Source organism: Cololabis saira, chromosome 19, assembly GCF_033807715.1.
Source record: "Cololabis saira isolate AMF1-May2022 chromosome 19, fColSai1.1, whole genome shotgun sequence".
NCBI lineage: Eukaryota > Metazoa > Chordata > Actinopteri > Beloniformes > Belonidae > Cololabis > Cololabis saira.
This window is the reverse complement of record NC_084605.1, coordinates 31347728-31364849: the sequence shown is the minus strand read 5'-3', so window position 1 is coordinate 31364849 and position 17122 is coordinate 31347728. Positions and strand designations below refer to the sequence as shown.

At 38.3% G+C, this 17122-nt stretch overlaps 3 protein-coding genes across 4 annotated transcripts in view; 2 read left to right on the top strand and 1 right to left on the bottom strand.

Moving 5' to 3' along the window:
* The first annotated feature begins 1649 nt into the window (after nt 1-1649).
* On the top strand, nt 1650-4967 carry ppa1a (inorganic pyrophosphatase 1a). The gene is made up of 11 exons (XM_061707962.1): nt 1650-1815; nt 1993-2057; nt 2878-2931; nt 3073-3192; nt 3271-3357; nt 3435-3561; nt 3674-3801; nt 4041-4126; nt 4350-4419; nt 4616-4655; nt 4739-4967. The coding sequence occupies exons 1-11, from the start codon at nt 1755-1757 to the stop codon at nt 4765-4767; spliced, it is 867 nt and encodes a 288-aa protein (XP_061563946.1). The 5' UTR covers nt 1650-1754; the 3' UTR covers nt 4768-4967.
* Nucleotides 4968-5727: 760 nt separating this feature from the next.
* On the top strand, nt 5728-12298 carry sar1aa (secretion associated, Ras related GTPase 1Aa). 2 transcript variants are annotated; one of them, XM_061707848.1, is made up of 7 exons: nt 5728-5793; nt 8308-8374; nt 8613-8732; nt 9314-9379; nt 10263-10366; nt 10455-10586; nt 10694-12298. In XM_061707848.1, the coding sequence occupies exons 2-7, from the start codon at nt 8317-8319 to the stop codon at nt 10808-10810; spliced, it is 597 nt and encodes a 198-aa protein (XP_061563832.1). In that variant the 5' UTR covers nt 5728-5793; nt 8308-8316; the 3' UTR covers nt 10811-12298. The 2 variants fall into 2 exon arrangements, with proteins under 2 accessions (XP_061563832.1, XP_061563831.1); XM_061707847.1 differs by lacking the exon at nt 5728-5793 and adding an exon at nt 6258-6330.
* An 857-nt stretch (nt 12299-13155) lies between these two features.
* Nucleotides 13156-17122, bottom strand: part of LOC133419116 (testican-2-like) — a 74816-nt gene continuing 70849 nt past the window's right edge. Inside the window, exon 11 of the mRNA XM_061708128.1 lies at nt 13156-17010. Within this exon, the coding sequence (XP_061564112.1) occupies nt 16862-17010 (149 nt within the window). The 3' untranslated portion in view covers nt 13156-16861. The remainder of the gene's footprint in view (nt 17011-17122) is intronic.

Below are 17122 nucleotides of genomic sequence, written 5' to 3'. Positions count from 1 at the left end.
GACACAGTAATATATACATCTGGTAATAACACATCAGTAATTGAGAGATCCTTACAAAGTGAATTTTCTACTGTTCAGTATTGGCTAGCATCTAATAAACTTTTGTTAAACAAAAAGAAATCATGTTCAATGTTGTTTGGTACCAGATTAGGCCTTGGAAATAACCCAGATCTTAATATTTTTTTTAATAATGGCTCACCGCTTGAACAGGTGAACACATTCAAACACCTCGGCCTCTGGATCGACCCATTATTTACTTTTAAATATCATATCGAGTCCATCACAACTAAGTTACATCGCAACCTAGGCATCCTTTACCGTTCAATAAACTGTTTCACTCTACCAACAAGGAAAATTATTGTCACACAAATGTTATTACCCATTTTAGATTATGCTGATGTTATTTACCAGAACACTTATGAATCACATCTTCAACACCTCAATGTCATTTACAACAGTCTCTAGATTTGTCTTAAGGTGCCCATATCGAACTCACCACTGCTCCATGTATCATTCATTAAACTGGTTACCCCTCAGCTCAAGAAGACAATACCACTGGCTCCAACTCATATTCAAATGTATCCACTTTAGTTATCCATCTTACTTAAAACAATATCTGATTCCATATACATCCTCATATTCTCTCAGAAACACTCGGCAACCCTTCTTTTTCGTTCCTTTAACCTTTAAATAAATTGGCAGACGTGCTTTTAAGTTTAAAGCCCCATCAGACTGGAACAACTTAACCATTAATACAAGAAAACTTCATTCATTACACCTCTTTAAAAACTCACTATATTCCAACCTCAACAAACCATGTAGTTGCCTCTAGTGGTATTGCCTTCTCATTTTATTTTTATTTATTTATCTTATATATAATGTATCTATTTCTTCATATATTGTATCATAATGATGATGATAATGACTATTATTAATATTAATATTGTTGCTCTTGTTGCTATTACTGCATTATATGCAGTTTTTACTTGTGTTCTTCAGGTGTGGTGGGTCTTAGGGACTGGTGTGTGGGCGGGTTTGTGTGTGAGAACCTTATGTATTATGCATGTTGTATATAACTGTTTTGTACTGTGTTGTATGTTTTTTGTTGGACCCCCTCAAAGACGAGATGATTCATCTCAAGGAGCTATCCGTTAATACATTTACATTAATTATAGCTCATGAAGGATTCAGTTATATTTAATAACATCTGTTATTAAACAGTTTCATTGAAACTGAGGGCACAAGAAGTCACTGCAGACACGCGTAATCCTGCTTTACTAATTGGTTTACAGCTAACTCCAGTCAGCTCCATCTGTTTCTTTCTGAAAAAAGCCATCAAGAGTCGCAGCTTACAAGAGGGAAATAGAAAATCTCGTGCAAACAAGATTGCAACTACACAGAGTTGCACAATACATGTGCCAGCTGTGGAAAAGTGGTAATAAGAAAGGATTAACCGTCGATCATTATTCATAACTCTTCCTCTCACAGTGGGTTCTGAACTACAGATGCCAAGATTAGATGTGATTTGAACCCAGTGTCTCCCCAGGGACTAACAGAAACCTGCACAGATCTCCAATCCTGCTGTTGCACCCTTCATACAGAAGCCCTGTTGTCACATTTAGGCAACTGCATGGGTGTCTAACCTTCAGCTTAAGCAGTGCGCATGAGCGCTCTGCTGTGACTACCTGTCAGTCAGTCTGGAGCTTCTTAGTCGTGGTAAATTAGTGCACACACCGCGGTGAGGAAGATTCAACATGAGCTTTACCACTGAGGAGAGGGGCAGGCCCAACACCCAGGACTACAGGGTGTTTTTCAGTAAGCAGCCTTTTGAATTCACTACCTTGTTGAAAAATTAATCCATTTATGGATTATGCGTTGTGTAATTCTGTGTTGTTTAAAAAGCTTGTTGCTTTCTAGCTCTGCCCTGACAAGTACGATGAAGAGCTTCATGAGATCTGTTTTTGAGTCAGATGTGTATTACTCTTTTCATAGAAAACTCAGAGGGGAAATACATCTCCCCCTTTCACGATATACCCATCTATGCAAATGAAGAGGAGGTGAGCAATATATTTTTGTTTTATTTGTTAGTTGCTTGGACACATATATGATATATACATATATGTATATGTATATATATATATATGTGTATGTATATATATATATATGTATATATATGTATATATATATGTGTGTGTATATATATATATATATATATATATATATATATATATATATATATATATATATATATATACATATTTATGTATATGTATATGTATATATATATATATATATATATATATATATATATATATATAATTTCCCATATTCACTTATTGTTTCATAAGTCCTGTGTTTTTATATGTATATGTACATGTGACATATGACATATATACATTTTTTTCTTGTTAATTGGGTATCAGTGGTGCAACATACTCACTAAACACTGGTGGCAATGGTTCTTTAGGGCCTTTATCATCCACCTTCAATACTGTGTCCTACTTTACCTTGATCAACCCTGAGTTAAGACTAACACGCAAATGCAGTAAGAACACCACAAAAAGGCCATTCATAGAGTTTAAAAAAAGCACGAGGCAGTTCAGAGGGGCTCTTACAGGTCTGCAAAACAAAATGCACCATTCCCTGACTTCATATTTTAGTCTGCAATGTTAGTAATGAGTCATTTATCTTTGGCACAGTCAATTTTCATGTTACGTGTTCCCCAAAATGTATTTTTTTCAGTTTGCCGATAAACAAATTTGAGAATTGACATGTGTTGCTTTTTTTTTTACTGTTTACAATAAATGCAACCATAAAAACAACAAGAAAGGTTCATAAGGATTCATCATCAAAATTGTATTTCTTTTCCTTTTGCAGAACATTTTCCATGCTGTTGTAGAGGTTCCAAGATGGACAAATGCAAAGATGGAGGTGCATGTTTGCATATTTATATAGTGTACATATGCTGCTCTTTGGTTTTCAGAAACTACACTATTATTGTTTAGTTTTTTTAATATTCAAGTCATTGTCATACGTTTCTTCCTTCTAGAGTTTGTACTTTATATTTCGTAGATTGCTACAAAGGACCCTCTCAATCCACTGAAGCAAGATATGAAGAAGGGGAATCTCCGCTATGTGGCCAACGTGTTTCCCCACAAAGGTTATATCTGGAATTACGGAGCGATTCCACAGGTGAGTCCTGTTCAAGATACACTCACTTAAACAACAAATAACCAGTTTCATGAACCATGCGCTCTTGTTTTTTTACAGACGTGGGAAGACCCCAACCACAAGGACAGTGACACAGGATGCTGTGGGGACAATGATCCGATCGATATTTGTGACATCGGAAACAAGGTATCGAAAGCACCTGAAGCAGCTCATTTGGAGCTAATAGCTTGTGACCTTTTCATAAATGTGTCTGCTATTTTCAGGTGTGCTCTCGGGGAGAAATAATCAAAGTGAAGGTTTTGGGGACTCTAGCTTTGATTGATGAGGGTGAAACAGACTGGAAGGTCATTGTGATCAATACTGAGGACCCAGAAGCCAGCAGCTTTAACAGTAGGAATCAAATATACCTGATGTAGGCTATGCCTGCGCTGTTGGTCATGTCAATGTCTCACTGTTACACAAGTCATTCTCAAAATTAGAGATTTGTCATGATTTATTGCAGACATTGATGATGTGAGGCGGATTAAGCCGGGATATCTGGAGGCTTCTGTTGATTGGTTCAAAAAATACAAGGTCCCAGATGGGAAACCGGAAAACCAGTTTGCTTTCAATGGAGAGTTCAAAGACAAGGTACAGTTTTCTACAATTTGATCTGTGCTATTTTGAATATTTAGCATGAAACCTTACTGATAATTTTACGCCATCATCTGAGAAATCTTGTCAAAGAGAAAAACTTGAATTTAAGACAGCAGAATAAAACCTTTTTCAGTAAAAATCTACATAGACAACTGTTATCTTTTGTCCTTTTGATCAGATTTAACAACTGATACGGCATACTGAAAATGAAAATGCATTATTTTCCCTGCTAGGACTTTGCCATAAAAACTGTGAAGGACACACACGAGTTTTGGAAGGCTTTGATATCCAAGAGGACTGATGCCGGCGAGTTAAACTGGTGAGCAGTAAATTAAATTGAATAGCATTCTCCAAAAACAGCTATCAACAAAACATTGGCGTGAGTTTGTGAAGATGTTAATACTCTGCTTAAGGGCTTTAAAGTGTGCTCCCACAGATGAGGGACTTTTTAAAATGTAGTTTTTAAGGTAAGAATTTGAAAGGGCTTTGCACATGTACAATATTGTTGTTCCCTAAGTTGTCTTTTTCTCTCGTTTCATCAGCATGAACACCAGGGTGTCAGACAGCCCGTTCTACTGCGCTGCTGCAGAAGCAGAGGCTGTTGTGACATCTGTAAGTTCACTTTATTTTCAAACTCCTGATTTCAGAGTCTGTTATTATCTCCCCCCGTTAACCCAGGTAAACATGACTGATCTGATCTCTTACTGTAAAAGGCCAAAGACAGAAAGGAAAATATTTTTTGTGAAATGCTAGAAATGGCTTGTACTGCATTGGTTTGATGGTTTGATGGTTTCTCTGTTTCTCACAGGCATGTGCTTTTGGACCTGAAGATCCCATCCCATCCTCAGGTGGGTATTTTTCATTTATTTATTATTACAAGAAGTCTATGTTTTCACTCAATGGAAATCTCATAACTTTGCTTGTTTTTCAGTAAACACATGGTTTTACTCTCAGAAGTAAGAAATGTTTTGCCAGGACTTTCATCATTCCCTCAGCACAAGGCCTCCACAGATTGGATTTAAGACAAATATACATTTGTTTCTTGACCTGCAACTCATTTACCTGTATATTGTTTGCAGTCTGTTAAAATGTGACTGTCAAAGCATTCTCATGCTTTTTCTATTCTCTTATTGCACAATATTCCAGGATGTATGCTAATAAATCACTATAAATTCCAGAAGTGTGTATTATATTTTTTTCACAATTACTTTTGTGTATTGAGATTATATTTAAGGTGTGTTCATCCTTTGAAATTGGCCCCGAAGCCCTGATTTAATAAGACTAACAACAATATTGAAAAACAGACACACACAAACCTACCTTATTCAGCCTTGAGGCATTTAACAATTTATACGATTACCTTTGATCAATTTGAATAAATTATGTTATTGCTACAGACATTAAATCCTTTTATTGTAAAAGGAGGAGCCCTTTGGGGGGCATATCGACAGGCCCCCAAAAGATCCAATATGCTCTTTGTAAATATAGTCTGAAATTATAGTTATTATGTTATTATACATGTTCTTGTGCAACAGGTAGAAAAAAAACAGGCTTTGAATTTCAAATAACATAATATCTGCTGTTATTGCACAATATATTACAATTATATTTTTTGCAAGTGCAAGACAAAATACAAGATTAAAGACAGAGTTGAAATGTTGTAAAGGTTTCTGTCAGGATAGCAGGTGCCGGAGATGATTCACATCACAACAGACACAGATACCTCCAGCCTTAACTTATTTTAAAATGCTAATTGCTGTAAAATCTCTAGTTGTACTCAGTCCTAAAATACCTGTCAAAATGGTAAAGAGCATCCCTGCTCGGGCTGCTCGCTTTACCGTACATACTGCATGTTACAAGACTTATCGGTAGAGGGCGCTCACGGCACCTGTCCGATTCTAAAAGACACGAAGAAGAGGCGGTGGTTGACTGTTGCCTAGGAAACCGCGACTCCGCCGACAACCGGGACATTAGCTGTTGCTGCCGGTGAGTTAGCGACATTATTACTGTAACCGTTCAAAATGAGGACATATCCTGCAGCGGAGATATCTTAATAATGAGTTATTTCGCAGCTGGCTACCAATTAAATGTTGTCATGACTCGCCCGTGGAGATATATGTTGACGAGGCCATAGGTTTACAGTCGGCTAATGTGTCAATGCTAACCAGCGCAATGTAGCCGCTGTTATGTCGCCTAAACACCTAATACACAGCTAACAGCACACAGACATACGCACACATGACCCATTCAAGCGTGGCTTGTGCAGTTGATTATATTCTGGAAACGTTTTATGTGATTAGAGGTGGTTAAGCACATGACACACGTGTGAGTGGAAATAGTGTTAGCTACCAGCAGACCGCGGTGACGTCACGCGATGACGTCATGGATCTGTTTGACAAGGAGAGCAGGTTTATTGTAGTTTATTGTAGTTTATTGTTCACATGTTCACAGGAAAACAACGTTCACAGGATAAGATGAATGGAAACTGCAGGAGAAAAGGCCAAAACGGCTGAGACAATAAATGTAATTATTCATATTCATTCTGTAGAGACACAGCAGGTAAACTTGATCACACCAAAGCTGGTACTTCATTTATTTATATAGCACAATTCAACACAAGGTAATTCAAAGTGCTTTACATTGACATTAAAAGCGGCAAGACACAATTAGACAGTAAATAACAAATAAGATTGAAAAAAAAAAATAATAATAAGATGATAAGAAAAGAAGTAAAATAATAAAAAGCACAAGCTGTTAAAAGTAAGGGCAGTAGAGTACAGCAGGTAAGTTTAATTTAGGAGTACGCTTGAGTAAACAGTAATGTTTTTAGGCGTGATTTGAAGGAGCTGACAGTTGGAGCAGACCTCAGGTCTACAGGAAGTTTGTTCCACCGGTGAGGAGCAGAATAACTGAACGCTGCCTCACCTTGCTTGGTTCTGGTTCTTGGGAACCACAACAAACCAGATCCAGATGAACCTCAGGGGTCTGGGAGCTTCATAGGAACTAACAGATCAACCATGTATTTTGGTCCAAGACCATTCAGGTCTTTGTAGACCAGCAGTAAGGTTTTAAACTCTATCCTTTGACTCACTGGAAGCCAGTGTAGTGATTTCATGACCGATGTAATATGGTCCAGTTTCCTGGTGTTTGTAAGGACTTCTGGATCAGCTGCAGCTGCCTGATAGAGATCTTGTTAAGGCCTGTAAAGATGCCATTGCAATAATCCAACCTACTGAAAATGAATGCATGAATAAGTTTGTCCATGTCTTGTTTAGACAGAATCCCCTTAATTCTAGCAATGTTTTAGGTGGTAATAGGCAGATTTAGTGATATGTAAAGAGCCAAAACCAAATCCAACCAAAACACTTCTGCTTCAGTAGTCTTTTCACTTTTTCACTTTTACTGGGTCTTAGCTAGTAAATAACTCATGTGGTGCAGGTTTGAGGTAAAGTTTAGTTCTTGATTTATATTTATAACGGTGATGGAGTCATACTCAACATTGATAAAACTGTATGTATGTTTTTTTCAAAGTCTGCAAATAGAGATCCAGATCCGGATGTTTTTGTAGCAGGGAAAAGACTATCAGTAGCCCATGAGATCAAGTATTTAGGCATAGTAATCAGTACTGGAGTTGAGGGGGATGAGGAGGGATGGCATCCCACCCTGAAATAAAAACGGTCCAAATCATCCCCCCTGTAAAACTGTCATCCCTCCTTTCCATCCCTTATGTCATTTCATCAATGAATGGGGTTTTACTGCTATTTAAACATTTAGAGTCATCACCAGAAAAATAACACCAGAAAAATAACTTATTTGACAATTTTCACCTGTTTCAAGTCAATTTTCACTTGAAATAAGTAGAAAAATCTGCCAGTGGGACAATATTTATCTTCTCATTACAAGCAAAAAAATCTTGTTCCGCTGGCAGATTTTCCTACTTATTTCAAGTGAAATTCTACTTGAAACAGGTGAAAATTGTTGTTTTTCCCAGTGATGACTCTTGTTTTAAGTGTAATAAGATTTTTTACTAAAATGAGACATTTTAACTTATTTTGAGTTTTTGCAGTTATTGTTTTTACTACCTGTTTGTGTTTATGTGCTTTTGTGTGAGCTAATGTGTTTGTGTGCTCTTGTTCTTCATTTATGTTGTTAGTCATTATTCGAGTGTCATGGTTTTACTAATTGTTTGTACTCTGTGCTCTAGTGTTTTAGTGTGTTCTCCTTTAATGAGGTTAATCAGATTTTGACCAAATGCTAATACAATACGGGCCACGTGCACATTTTTACATTTCACATTTTCTTGATTAGTTCCTGCAATTTATTTTCTTTGCCTTTTAATAAGAACTAATAATAAATTGTGATTCAGCAGATAACCACAAACAATTGTTTCTTCAAATAACTCATCAATGTCTAATGTACAGTACATCAAAGTTGTGTCTATTTTCTATACTTGGACAGCCCTTGCAGTATTTTGTAATAAACTCCTTATTCTTGTTGCAGAAACTGAAGATGTCATTTTTAGTCGACTGGATCTACAGAGGATTTAGTAGTGTTTTACAACTCTTAGGTAAGTGCTTTCTCTTTTTTATTGCTCATCTTTAACAACGGCAACAATATTATAAGTATTTTAGTCCAAAGTTTGGGTCTAAACTAAAGCATGTGAGATGATTTTCAAGCAGAGCCAGACCAAGCTATCCTGAAAGTCATAAAAACTCTGTTCAGCTGAGAATAAGAAGTGGACTATATCATGTACGTATCATGTACCTGTATATAATGTACGTTGATGATTTTTTAACTGTTTCCAGGTCTGTACAAAAAGACTGGGAAGCTTGTTTTCCTGGGTCTTGACAATGCCGGTAAAACGACACTGCTGCACATGCTGAAGGACGACCGTCTAGGCCAGCATGTGCCAACACTGCATCCAAGTAATTAGTTGTTTGAGAAGTTATTTCTCTTTTATGAGTTTATAGTTCTGCCCAGTTTTCCCTGTTGATGGTTAGGATTTTTGTTTGGTCTTTAGGAAGCGTGTTACGTCCTTTTTAACACGAGACGTTTAGACTTCAAGTAGTTCAGGTTCTCAAAGAATTTGATTACGCTAATTTCAATTCAATTCAATTCAATTTTATTTATAAAGCGTCTAATACAACAAAAGTTGTCTCTAGGCGCTTTCCAGAGACCCAGAACATGTTTGTTCTGGGTCTCTGGAAAGACAATAATTTGTCCGTGCTGCTTAGCAAAACTGGCTACACTAAATACTGTTTATTGTTTTAAGAATCTACAAAATGATTGCTGCATTTCCCTTATCAATTAGTTTGATACATTGTCCTGTACAACATAGCTGTACAAGTGTTAGGTGTTACAGTATCACCTGTTGGATAGCAAGATAAAAATCAAAATGGATAAACAGTATTGTGTTTTGATGAATCCTGTGATGCCTAGAGCTTTTTCTTATGGTTCAGGTGAGACATTCAAAAGCATAAAAAGTTGTATTTTCTTTCTCACCAAGCCTCTGAAGAGCTGACAATTGGTGGCATGACATTTACCACATTTGATTTGGGAGGACATGTACAAGGTGAGATTTGCTTCCACTCCTGGAAATAATGAAGCACCACACAAATAGTTTGGTAATTTAGGTGTTTTTTATTTTTCTGAAGATTATCACATTGTACAACTCAGTTTCTGACAGCTTTTTCAGCATCGAATTTAAACGGTGAATTACTACCATCTCAACACTACATGGATGTTTCTTGCATCATCACCTGCATTGTTAGACTATTCATTCATTTTGTGTTAAAATGCAACAATTACAGGGTGGAGGCAGATGCATATTTACATTAAAGACCAACAATTTTACAAGTCCTGGTTCTTATTGCTGCCACAAGGTGTCTCACTAAGCCCCGCTCTACTTTTCTAGAGATTTTATGTTGAGACTGCTCAGGCAGATCTGAGCCTGTTCTATTGTAAACATTTGAACTGAACTTCGAAATAGAGAGATTGTGTCAGCTAAATGTGTACGTAATGAGAGAGGATTAACCATTTTAGTTTTCAGGGGAAATTATTGTGTTTTTATGTCAATCGCATTTATTCAATTAGATAAGATAGTTAACACTTCTTTAAATATTCAAAAGTAACATGTTGTGAACTTAATTGGTTGCGAGCTATAGTTAAGTTTCAGGCTGACTGGAGGACTAATCAGCCTGATTAACTGAAAATAGTTAATGAAAACAATGCAAAGCAGAAAACATGAATTTTGTCTATGCAGTAAAATGGAGTCAATTAGATATGAAAACACAATCCTATATTAAACTATATGGGGGATTGTTTGACTGTACAAACAGGTTGTAAAAGCCGCCATTACATTTTCTTCAATACATAGAGAAATCACTGTATTAGTAACTGATGAACAATAATTTATAGCAAGCATTGTTTCTAAACAATTTTTCCTTTGCTCATAGCTCGAAGAGTTTGGAGGAACTACTTGCCAGCTGTTAATGGAGTCGTCTTTCTTGTTGACTGCGCAGATCATGACAGACTCAGCGAGTCCAAGACTGAACTTGATGTAAGATTATTCAACTCTGTTATACGTTTGTTTTGTCTTTTTTTTCTCTCTTGATGCTTATGTTGTTGTTATTGTTATTTGTTTCAAGTCTCTCCTCTCAGACGAGACCATCGTCAACGTACCAGTGTTAGTTTTAGGCAATAAAATTGACCGCCCAGAAGCAATCAGTGAAGGAGGACTGAGAGGAGCTTTTGCTCTCGACTGTCAAGTCACTGGGAAGGTAAGCATGACACAAAGGAAGTGTTGTACATCAAAGTTGCATATGTGCAAGCACGTCTCACTGCCTGAGAAGCATCACCTTTATTTCATCTTCAATGTTATTAACAGGGAAATGTCTCTAAAAAGGACTTGAACAATCGCCCACTGGAGATTTTCATGTGCAGCGTGTTGAAGAAACAAGGCTATGGGGAAGGTTTCAGATGGTTATCGCAGTACATCGAATGACATGCAGGAGTGGAACGTTACCAGAGGGGGTTTAACTGACATGCGACCATGAACCATGATGACGACTGTCAACCAGCACATACTTCAAGTCATATTGTTAAGAACATATCCTTAACTGTTTTCTATGCAAACCTGAAAATTGGTTAATAGTGAATTGTCCTAAATGTGTTATCAATATGAGTGAGTCGCATGTTAATTATCCAAAATATGAGCAGCCAGATATTTTGCAAGAATGTAGATATATGTAAGCTTCAGTGTTGCATTATTTATTTAGCAGATGAGTTTCTCATTCAGGAATTGACTTGTTGGTGAATGATGAAATGCACAGACTCTTGGTGGTTGTGAGCAAGTTCCTGTCTGGCTGACTTTGAATTAAGGCTTGGCTTAGATTTTTTTTAAACAACGGAGAACTACAGAGGATTGATTTTACTTGATTGAATGTGGTGAGAAGGGCTATCTGCCTATGAAGCATAAAACCAAAGATCTATGCTAAGGACTTGCGTAAGCTGGGAGAAATTTGGGGGTTCAGCAGAATTGTATATGTGCTGAGCATTGAGCCAAAACTAACTTCAAATCTTATTCATGAATCCAAAGGTCAGAAAAGGCTTAATAACGGCACTTGTGATGAAGTTAAGTTAGTTAGCTTACCGATGAGCTTTGATTAATGTTTAGCTCGCTGCTTTCCTTGACCGCCCTTGTTTCGTTGTGTCATGATGTTCCACCCTTGAAATGTCAGAAAGCAATAAAGTGAGAAGAGCTGGCTGGACTGTAGCAGAGAACCCTTTTTGAGAGTCGTAAAGAATATATGTTCTTCCAAGTTTGTTCGTCCTCTCTGCTATGTTATTAAATATAGCTGCATTAAAAAAGGCGTTGATTTGAAGAGGCAACATTTTAATGTGAAAGTCTGCAAGTAAAGGTAAATAATATATTGAGTTGTCATCAGTGTACTTTTTGATTATCTGAAAAGATAGGAGAGTACACTAACAAACACTAATATGAAGTGAAAATTGATGTCCTTTATGTCTATGCATGAAAACCTGTTTAGATGTTTACAATGACCTTTTAAAGTATCTAACCTCATGACTTGAAATGGATAATAAGGAAGACCAGTATGCAATCTTTGTACCTTATTGACTGCATCTTGTATTAAAATAGTAAGCTTTAGATTATTTGATGTGTCAATATTTGTATCAGAGATAAACTGTATACAAAGGTTTTATACAGGAAAGTGTTTATGAAAATGTACAGTAGAACACATGAAAGAAATCTTTTTTTGTTTCTTTGAACAGAGTTCTGTACCTTTTTGATGATCTCCTGTAAATGATGTATTATCCAAATGTAGATTGTTGTACAGTAACTACCATTAATCAGGCACTATAAAGCACTGGAGTTGTTTATATCGGCATAGTCCTAGAATTAATATTTTCATTATCTGTAAAATAGTTTGAACTAAAAGGACGACCACAAAGTAAAAGAGTGAATTTAATCCATCCAACATGGTGTGTGCGTGTGTATTTTTGAATGAAGTCTGTATTGGAGTAGCTGCTCCTGGTTGCACGAGTAGCTTAACTCAAATGATGCTCACATCTTTGCATTACAAATTCTTTCATGATTTAGTCTTAATGATTCATATGTTATATCAGCCAACTTTAGCTAATGAAGACTTCAGCTGCCCTCGGCTTATAATGATCCCCCAAAAAAGTAACTTCAGAACCTCAATTTTTGCTGAGATGTACTGACTGACTTTTTTTTAAGATTTTTTATTTTTTTTCCCCCCCATTGCCGGCTTTTCAATTATTGCACACTCAGGACTGAAATTAGACCGAGAATAAGAATGTATGAGGTCTAGTCCAAGGCGCTGTAAAAAATTGAAATGGTGTGGAATCATTCATTGCCAGATTCACCACCCTCTGATTGTGTCGTCTGTCAGCCTGGTGATTCTGTGATGCCGTATGTATTCCGGCAGCCAAAGGCTGTCATTTGTTCTTCTAGCATTTGGTGGCGGCTGAGCGGCAAATATTCCCAACTGCCTGTGAGATACAACTCTGCAGTTTTTTTGTTTTTATTATTTCACTACACGCTTACAGGCTGAATGATGGCTTTGCACTTGCATACTTTGTTAAATGTAATTAATTCTGATGACACGGCTTACATGCAGTAATCATCAGAGCTGGAGGACTGAAAAAATGTTCACATTTACACAATTAGCTTGTGTTTTCTCCGTCAGAGAACTTCATGTATAGTAAGGCTTTTATATACTGTATATGTGTATACATGATCCGAGAGGGAGAGTTGTTCCTTAAATGTTCAGAAAAAGATGAAAACAAACGCGCAGCTTGGCTGCAGTGCCTTTATTAGTAAAGTGCTCGGCATAGAAGTACATTCTTACTAACATGCAATACTAGAAACAAACAAACAAACATCTGGCCCATCAAGCATGAATGAAAACATGGCAACAATATTCTCATAGAAAAAAATACAGTGTGAATTCAAGTATACGCACAGAACTTCAAGTAATGCACATATATAGATTTTTTTTATGAACACAAAATACAGTACAGTATTTTAAGTGATGCATCTTTTAAGATGATTTTAGAGTAAGCAGAGCACAGTGACTTCTACAGTGGGAGCAGTCTGGGTCCTTGAACCAGTAATGTAGCTTCAAGTGCATGTTCCCACTTACTTCTGAAAATAAGAACAATCTCAAAACTGCTATGAGGTGTGTTGCACCTCAGTCGTAATGGTGGCTTGAAACCATAGTGATCTGAAATCCTGTAAGCTGGTTTTCCAGTTCTTTTGCCTTGGATTTTTATACATAATTGGCTTTTAAAAATACATAACCACTGAACTCCTTCAAATGCACAGTTTGACAATTTGGAAAATATGTTCACTTACTCTGTACCCAAAGTTAAAAACTGATATCATCACTGGATAATCTTTTCTTTGCTTAAAGAAACATTTGCTTCTCTATACTCATCTGGCTAAATAACAGAGGTTTGTATTTTTCATCATCACTGGGTCTTCTGGAAGGTAGATTGGATGTACTTCTTCTTTTAGTTCTGATTTAGTCCCAGCTCAACTTCCCAAGGAATGACAGCGTTTTGGCTGCAACATGCTCCTCTGATGTCACCAGCTGGTTTAGCTCTTTCTGCTATGTGGTGTCTGATGCAAGAATGACGTTGAGCTCAAACCCCGCACAAGAGGACACGTAAAGCTGCAGAGGTCCAGATCGCAATCTGGTTCTCCTCTCCTCCACGTATAAACCCACTGTGCACAGGCAACCTGTTACCAAAATGACTGATGGGGGTGGTCACAAGAAGCAGGAGAAACTCTGCAGGGGGGATTTGAGGCTACGGACTGGGATTTGATGATGTCATGACTGAATATTCTACTTTCAGTGTTCAGAGCAACATCCCCATCAGAACGGTGACGTAGTTCCTAACTAACTAAAATAGCTGCTCAAAAAGAAAAAGAAAAAGCTTTCAAGGAGGGAGACAGGAAGTTATTAAGGAGTCAAGATTAGAGCGAGGAATGTGTACAGGAAAAAGTTGGAGAGCAAGCTCCAGAAGAACAGCTTATCAGATGGAATGAGTCAGGAATGACATAGATCGAAGCCTGTACAGAGACAATGAACCCAACGTTCTCCAGTAGGTTCAGGTCAGAGAAAAGCCCAGCATTCTCCTCACCTGCACCTTCTCAAACAGACCTCTCACCCTCCCTCTACCCACAGTTCATCAGTATCTCCAGCCAGAGCCGTCTGGGAGATTTGCGAGGCCATGTGTGAAATGCCCGGGGGGGGGGCCATTTCGTGAAATTTTTGGGTTTTTCGGGTCGGATTGGGTGTCTATATGCGCAATTTTAACTCTCCAATTAGCAAAATACTGGATACCTTCCCCTGCCTCATCATCATCTCTTGCCTCGACGCGGGGCCCCACGGCTGCTTGAGACCCGGTCGGATCGGTGATTTTTGTAACAAATTTATCAAACGAGCCTTTCAGAGAGGCATTAAACTCTTCCATTTTCTTTAGTTTTTTTCTTTTTTCATCCCCTGATGGAAATTTCCTGAATCTGTCTCGTTCTCTCGACATTGTGTGACAGTTTGTCCCAACTCCACCCGTCTGGATCAGAGTAGCTTGTGTCTGCGCTTGGTCTGATCAGTTGTATTGAACAACAGACACGCGCATCATTGCACATATATTTATTGATATGCACAGACTAGTACACATTTAGGTCTGTAATGGAACGTGACTGTTGATATTTATAAGGGAAAAAACGGAAAAAAAAAACGCCCATAGCGCGAGGCCCCGTGCGGTCGCACGGTTCGCACACCCCTTGCTGCGGCCCTGTCTCCGGCAGTTAGGTGAAGAGGCAGCTATTGAGATTCAACCAGAACAAGGCCGCGGATCCAGATGGCGTCGCCTGAGTCCTGAAGGTCCGTGCAGCTCTGTGGGATTCTGAAGCAGCTCTCTAACCTTAGTTGAGCCAGGAGAGGACTTCAGGGCTGTGTCTTGTCCCAGTACCAAGGAAATGTCAGCCATTGTCTTTAAACAATGACAGAGCTGCTGCCCTAACGTCACACATCATCACTCACACATGAAAGTCCTGGGGGGGGAGTTTTATCGGCACACCTGGACAACAGAATAGACTGGAGACGCGACAGCCACGCTGTCTAAAAGTAGCACACAGTGCTTCCTGAAAAAGCTTAGGTCCTTCAGTGTTTGCAGTGAAAATGTATGACTTCTATAACTCTGCTGTGGAAAGTGCGAGCACGTCTGCAGTCATCTGTTGGGGGTAGCAGCATCAGAGCCGGCGACTTAAAAAACTCAAACTGTTCTGTTCTGGAGCCTCTGGAGGTGATCGTGCAAATAGTAACCCAGATGTTTTAACTGCAGTATCTTCAGTGACAGGCTTCTTCGTATCTGCCGCCCACAGCTACAACCCTCTGCAATAACTCTTTGAACAGACTCGAATCCTGACAGTTACTGCAACGTATCATTTACCGTCGGGGTTTGATTAAGAATTATTGAGTTGAATTGATTATTCTCTGTGGGTTTGAGCCATCTCTCTGATTTTCAACCATCTAAAGACCAAAATGAAGGTTAATCCGTGTCCTGCGGAGTGTGTTAGCTGCTGGGGGGAGGCTTCTGCTGTGTAAAGAATAGCAGTGCCATGGGGGTTGTACCTGGCGTAAAGCTATATATCAACAAGATTATCAATGTTATTCCCTCCACATCAAGGCTTTTATTGTTGTGGTGGATCAAAGTTTCTTCAAAGGTCGCCTGTACCTCTACATTTCAGCAATAAACACATCATATAATGCTTTCTTAAAATTAATGGAAAAAGAAAAAAAGCACTATATTAACGACTGTTTCTTTCTCGAGTGCTGCGAATTCTTACATGGTGGAAAATAAGACATCTAAGAAATAAAAAGCAAAGCAACTGTTTCTCCCTTTCAAGCTTTTAAGCCAACTTAAGCTGGTCCTCTTCTCACTCGTGCCTCAATATTTATCCAAATGTGGTGCTGAACATCTTTTCTAACCCTCCTTTTAAGAGAGCAAGCAAGCTCATCCCCCAAAGTGTCAAACTGCTCGTTTCACATCTGATCTCTAGTATTTCCAATGGGACAGCGACTCTACTACTCAAGCAACTGTTATAACACAATACAAACATTACTTGTAATCTCCATATGCATAAATGACAAGATAAGAATTTTGATGGACTTTAGCTACTTATGGTGCAGTCAGTGGCTACCCCTTTTTTTTAGGACAGAAACTCACAAAGCTCTGTTGCTCGAAAACATAAAAGAATGAAGCATTTACACACATATCAGATTATAAAAATTAAAAAATTAAAAATCAAAAGAAAAAAAAACAACAAAAAACACTTGTCATTATCTTATCACTCCATTTGCCCGGGCACCACAAACCCCACCAGGGCAATCTCGCTTCTCCCCCGTCTGATCCTTAAATCTTTTGCTTTTAGGAGAGATCCAAGCCTGTTCATTATTCAGGCCGGTATAGCTTTGCTCTCCACCTGTGTCTCCCAACAGTTCTACCAGATGTAACCTCCATCGTCTGCCTCACCCTCCTCCTCTTCCTCTTCCTCCTCTGCTTCTTCTCCGTTGTCCTCTGCCTCCTTCTCCTCTTCATCTTCCCATCCTACTCCACTCCCGAGATCTCCAGAATATCCAGCTACTTCATCTGAAGGAGTACAAAAGCATGCAGGCCTTTAAAACAGTTTGCCTAGACCAGGGGTCGGCAACTCGCGGCTATAGAGCAGCCCTAGTGGCTCCCTGGAGATTTTTCAAAAATG

What these genes read in the sequence shown, in the direction of transcription:
- ppa1a (XM_061707962.1), top strand. Translation starts at nt 1,755, where the DNA reads ATGAGCTTTACCACTGAGGAGAGGGGCAGGCCCAACACCCAGGACTAC. An exon ending in ATTACGGAGCGATTCCACAG is followed by an intron (nt 3,193 to 3,270) that starts GTGAGTCCTGTT and finishes GTTTTTTTACAG; the next exon opens with ACGTGGGAAGACCCCAACCA. An exon ending in AGATCCCATCCCATCCTCAG is followed by an intron (nt 4,656 to 4,738) that starts GTGGGTATTTTT and finishes CTTGTTTTTCAG; the next exon opens with TAAACACATGGTTTTACTCT.
- sar1aa (XM_061707847.1), top strand. Translation starts at nt 6,286, where the DNA reads ATGGAAACTGCAGGAGAAAAGGCCAAAACGGCTGAGACAATAAAT. An exon ending in TAGTGTTTTACAACTCTTAG is followed by an intron (nt 8,375 to 8,612) that starts GTAAGTGCTTTC and finishes AACTGTTTCCAG; the next exon opens with GTCTGTACAAAAAGACTGGG. An exon ending in ACTGTCAAGTCACTGGGAAG is followed by an intron (nt 10,587 to 10,693) that starts GTAAGCATGACA and finishes TGTTATTAACAG; the next exon opens with GGAAATGTCTCTAAAAAGGA.